This window comes from Glossina fuscipes, unplaced genomic scaffold (assembly GCF_014805625.2).
Source record: "Glossina fuscipes isolate IAEA_lab_2018 unplaced genomic scaffold, Yale_Gfus_2 113, whole genome shotgun sequence".
Classification (NCBI taxonomy): Eukaryota; Metazoa; Arthropoda; class Insecta; order Diptera; family Glossinidae; genus Glossina; species Glossina fuscipes.
In genome coordinates, this window is record NW_023998456.1 from 862,427 (window position 1) to 868,402 (window position 5,976).

The 5,976-nt window shown below is 35.4% G+C and overlaps 1 protein-coding gene across 1 annotated transcript; it reads left to right on the plus strand.

The window, feature by feature from the left end:
• Nucleotides 1–553: 553 nt before the first annotated feature.
• On the plus strand, nucleotides 554–4,801 carry LOC119639794 (sulfotransferase 1E1). The gene is made up of 4 exons (XM_038037465.1): nucleotides 554–593; nucleotides 3,647–3,981; nucleotides 4,058–4,190; nucleotides 4,256–4,801. Exons 2-4 carry the CDS (start codon nucleotides 3,647–3,649, stop codon nucleotides 4,799–4,801), a joined length of 1,014 nt encoding a protein of 337 aa, XP_037893393.1. The 5' UTR covers nucleotides 554–593.
• Nucleotides 4,802–5,976: the final 1,175 nt, after the last annotated feature.

Below are 5,976 nucleotides of genomic sequence, written 5' to 3' on the forward strand. Positions count from 1 at the left end.
CACAATTTTCTTACTAGTTGTTATCAACTCTAAAAGTTTTGGACGGCCTGTTGGAAATACTTGTGTTTTAAGTAAATAACACAGATTTAATGAATATAAGTAAGAAATACAAATACTGTGGTGGTTTCCTTCCTCTCCTTTTAGTCTCTTTAAATTTAAATTACACACCTCCCTTAGATTGGTCCATATCATATTTGAATTCGGGAAGGTCTGGAAAAGTTCTTATGAAAAATAAATGTTTAGTTTGCACTTTCTATGCTAGTGTTGGTAAATTTAAAAATTCCCCTAAGGGAGAAACGCAAGTATGCATAAGTATGTATATGAACTTAAATTTTGTCTCAAATCAAGAAAACATGTGTTTTGATTACTGTCCGGTTAGCTTACAGGTGCCCTTACAAACGGAATGACAAAATTAAAAAACTACCATCTTGTAAATATGACAACACATTCACATTAAAAAGAAAAAAAAAAAAAAAATATCAATCTTTTTGTACAAAAATCGTCACTGGATTTATCTTCAAAATGGAATTTCTTTTCATTCCGTAAACAGCATTCACAGTGCACGGAGCAGTAAAAACCGGTTAATTGTAAAAGTGAGAGAGAATTTTTATTATCAACCAGTTAATCCAACTACGAAAATAAACCGAAATAAAATTTAAGGTAAAACTAAAGAGAAAGTTTAATTACCCCCGGGAGTGTTTTTGAAATACAAGATTACTCGGGACCACTTTTGCAACGGGCTTTACTAAACTTTATTAAATTATAAATCCGTCTGTGCTATATTTTATTAATTTTTATGAACTTCCTTTTTTTTAGTTGTAAAGTTTTTATACCCTACAGAACATGTGGTACAAGGATATATTTTAAGTCAGGTGTAAGCAAAATCCAGAAGCAGCAGTTGAAATAAATCCACCTTTTATTACACCGATCGATTCAGAATCATTTTGCCTTGTCTGTCCGCCTTGCTATCTTGTGTTCAACGTACTAGTCGTCAATTTTCGACACATTTTGAACGAAATTATGTACCCCGACATGTTTTGGCCTAAGCATGAAAGCTGCTGAAAATTGTTAGCATCGGACGACTTTTTTGAACTCTTCTCATATAATAGCTTACTTTGAAAAGTCGTTCGTGAAAACGCATAGAGCCGCGCTTATTACCATGAAAACTTCATCAAGTTTCCACTGTATGCTGTATATGCATGATTATGTACAGTACTATTGTATATACAAGCATAAAAGAAAATAACGCAAGATTGTGATGCTCACAGCAGATATCGTTAAATGGTATAAATCGAACGATTGACATGCGCACTCCGACTAGATATCTCCTCTCTTATTAAGTGTAAGAATAAATATTTATCAGCTCTTTCATGAAAAGAAAAATAACAATATTTGATTCGAATAACATCGAAGACTGAGTACCCTATACCACTTCACTAAATATAATCCTTTAGTTATTTTCGGCATAAAATACCAAAGATGACGTCTGTTAAATGTCTACTTTGCGTAGAATACCTTCCTTTCACAATAATCCTAAAATCTGAATCGAAGTGATACAAATTTTCTAGAGTCAACTGTTTTTTGTCACAAACTTTTTACTCCTCATAAATTTAAATGCTAAAATTAAAGATTTACTTTTTAAAAGGCTGTCATATGGCAAGGTGTCAAAAATTGGCCCTTTGTGTTCCAAATGCACCAAATCAAAATTGTGCGCCAATTCGCTATCTTGGACCTATTTTCATCGCGAAAAGACTTATTGTACCTAAGAGCATTTATTTGAGGGGGATCAAAAAAAGGGTTTCATTCGATCTAAATTTTCCACAATTTTCTACCGTTTGTGGTCCCCCAAATATTAATAGTTGCAAGTTTTTTTACGTAACAACTTCGCTGAAATCGAGTTTAATAGACTGAATGGGAGTTGATATCATCCATTTTTAATACGGTTCGGTCTTGAGTTAAAACATGATAAGGCACCAAATTTCATCAAAATATTGTACAGATACCCACTTATAGCTTGAGCAAAGCTGTTGGATATACGTCAGACGGAGAGACAAACTTAAATCGATTCAGAAGATTATTCGAAGTCGATCAGTACAACAAGAACTGGATCTATCTTACGTTAAATTAAGTATTGCTGTTCGTACATCTGCACAAACTTAATATACTCTACCCAATAAGTGATAGAGGGCATAAAAAAGCCTTTGTTTCAAGTGAATGGTCAGACGGATGAACGACAAAACCAACTCAAATCTATTCGGAACTTTATTTTATATTGATCGGAATAACAAGAAGTGGGCCTTTTTAACGTTAGGAATGAGTTCATTCAAAATATTATCCGTCATTTGCAGGTTTTTTCGAGCGTCTGACGGGATGTGAATTCGACCGAATGACCGAATGAAAGAGATGTTCATTAGAAAAAAAGAAATGCATGATACATCTAACTAAAGTAGTAACATATCTTAGCTCAGATCCGCCAAAATTTCGCGGATGTGTTTTACAATATTAAAGCAACCGTCGTCGTGCTAAAAAAATTACCCTACAGTGCCTTCTCAAAGATTATAGTCGGCTTTGCTTTAGTGATCGCTTGTTGGTAGCGTTTCTCAGTATTGGCTTCATTGAGTTTGAGCGGCTGCTTACAATACACTACACCCAGTAAACCCTCTAAACACGAAGTGCCAAGAACATTCTTTTCACTGTCGGCGTTAGTTATTCTCTTGGTCTTAAGTAGGATTTTTTACTTTACAAATGTTATATCGTGATTAGCTTGAGGTTGTAAGTAAGTCGGCATCGAACTATGTGTATTTCGAATATCGATGTGAAGACACACACACACGTACATTTACAACATTATAAACCTATTTGTGCATGTCGCTCTCACGTCTGACCGCTCTTTATCTATCTGTTTCCCCGCAGCGCGCCGTTTGAAAGCTTGCAGTCGAAAAAATTAGTATAGAAAATGTAGATAGAAAGAGATGTAGATAGAAAGGTGTAAGCACACACCCCATTAGCGTCAACAAATCATTTATATATGCCTACAAATATATGTGAGGCTTGCGCGTGACTTTATGCCCCTCATAAACATTTCTATAACAAAATATATGACAAGTAGCTGATCGAGTTTAGAAGCAAACTTTGTCTTTGCACGCTTGCATACTTATGTGCGCACGTTTGTTTGTGTGCTTGCGTTGTATACATTTCATTACAAAACACGAAAAAGAAGCACCCAGGCTCACAGCACACAGTAATACCAATCATTTCTGCTCTAATTAATAAAAGCGATGAGCGCAAATACTGCTGTGGTACGGGTGGCGGGTATATGGTATTGCATATATAGTACATCTTACATAGCATAGTACAGTATAATATGATACATGCAGTATCGTACATAGCGTATGCTAGATGTCTATCAATGTAATTGATAAATCTCTTAAATTTAATAAAATTAAAATAGTTTTGGTTGGTCAACTAACATGCCCGGAACGAAAACATTTTCCAATTGTTCAATTTGAATATGGCTTTCATATCGACTTGAGAGTGCATATATAGCCTTTTAACGTATATTGTTAGCCGATGCTAACTCGAATATTTCAGTGATTCCAGTGATGATATTTTGCTTACATTCTTTTCTTTCTCATTTTTGTAAAAGATGCCAAACTCTTGCTTTTGTGCAGAGAGAATACCATTTGATCAAATTGAAAAGCTTTCCATAACTGGAGGATATTCAAGGTTTTACTGCACCGAAAAACCTTTAGTACCTATAACCGATAATTGGCGTAAGCGCTTTTGCTCTTTGGCCGACACCTTTAAACCAGTACTAGATCGTGTGTACAACTTTGCGGTGCATCCTGACGATGTCTACATAGTAACGAGTACAAAATGTGGGACAACTTGGGCTCAGGAAATGACTTGGCTTATTCTGAATAATTTCAACTATCAGTTGGCAAGAGACAATGATATAATGATACGTTCGCCATTTCTAGAGTAAGTGAAATCAGATATTTTTTTCCAAAGTTAAAGTTGTTTTACAAATGCAAGAAAACAAAAAAAAAATATTTAGATTTAATGGCGTAGTAACGAGCTTACCAAACGACACTATCAATGAGGCGAATCGATTACAGTCGCCACGATTATTGAAATCTCATTTGCCGGCCATGTTCTTGCCTCGAGAAATTTGGACGAAAAAACCCAAGGTTCGTGCTCTTATATATGTACCCATCATCGTATCTATCTCTATGCTATTAAATATTTCGAATAGATTATCTATGTGTTTCGAAATCCCAAAGACGCGGCTGTTTCCTATTTTCATCACTGGTGCGGCATGGTTGGCTACAAGGGCACTAAAGAGGATTTTGTTCAATCTTACATTAATGGTCATGTGAACTTTAATCCTTTCTGGCCGCATATTTTGGATTTTTGGCAAATGCGTCATGACTCGCAAGTGTTCTTCACAAGTTACGAACGTATGAAGAATGATCTCGCATCAGTTATCAAGGATGTCTGTCATTTTCTCGACGTTCGCATAAATGATGCACAACTCGGCCGTTTAGTTAATCATCTGTCTTTTGAGAAAATGCAAAATAATCCCTCATGCAATCATGCAAAGGAATTTGAAAGCTTAAGAAACGCTGCCGGTCGAGAACTCGAGCAGTTTTGTTTTCTTAGACGCGGAATTGTTGGTAGTCATAGAGATGAATTGTCAAGTAATTTAATACGCGAATTCGATGAATGGATCGACAGTAATCTAAGGGAATATAATTTAAGCATTGAAGACTTTATAAATTATTCAAAGTATTCTTCATAAAGTTTTGTGCAAATAATTATTGAAATAAAACGTTTATTACGGAGTCGGATCCAACATCTCAGTGGAATGTTTAAGAATCGTAAACTTGTTTTTGTTATAGTCCTTTGTACGTTTGCTTCAACATTAAATTCCAAATTACTGCGAGATATGCATTCAAGATTGAAGGTGTGCTATGGGCAGATGAAGCCATTCTCAAACTTCATAGCGTAAGCGGAAAGCATTTGCGATAAATTTTAGGGCTTTTCGTGCAGTTTCTATAACAGCCCGAATACCCATGGCAAACTTTGGACGAGGGGGCATGCGGACCTGCCAACTGGACCTTATGCAGCGTCTGATATGCATCTAATCTAGTAGATTCTTATTAAGTGTATTAGATTTCTTTTTCGCAATGAAATATTGAACGACTCAGCTACCAACACCTGCTCAACAAAAACTATAGTCTTCAATGATTTTAAGCTGCGGTCTATTCTCTATCGGATTGTGCTATCATCTAAGAATACGTATGTCAAGTTGTAAGGAAGGACAGTCTGACCGACTAAATCAAATCAACGTCTTACGATAATTAGGAGTGTATTCGTCTATATTCTGCGGTAATGAAGTCAAAACCAATGTTCTGTAAAAATGAATAAATAACAATGGCTTGAATTTCTTTTAATTTTTTTTTATTAATATGATCTGTTGCCCGAAGAATTTTTCCGACATATGTGTAAACACATACGTGTGCAATAGTGTAATAGTCAGAACGAAATCAGTGTATAATACACTAAATGTATTACATATGCACTAATGCACTAAATACACTGTGTATATATATATATATTAGTTTGGGGAAAAAGAAATCCATTATTTTTATATGAACTTCAGGACTTTATTTAACATGCTTCGGATTGTCCGATTTGGGTCAAATATGCACCGTTTTGTTGTATGATTTGTTGCCATTTTAAAGGTAACTTCAAAATGCCTCTCTCATAGAAGTCCTGGTCTCTAATTGCAAAAAACTCTAGTGGTCGATTTTCACAATCCTCCCTAGATTCCAATTTTTTATCATTAAAGAAATTTTGCATTGCAAGAAAAAGATGATAATCGCTTGGTGCCAAGTCCGGACTGTACGGCGGATGCATTAAAACTTCCCAACCAAGCTCCCGAAGTTTCTGGCGAGTTACTGTAGATGTGTG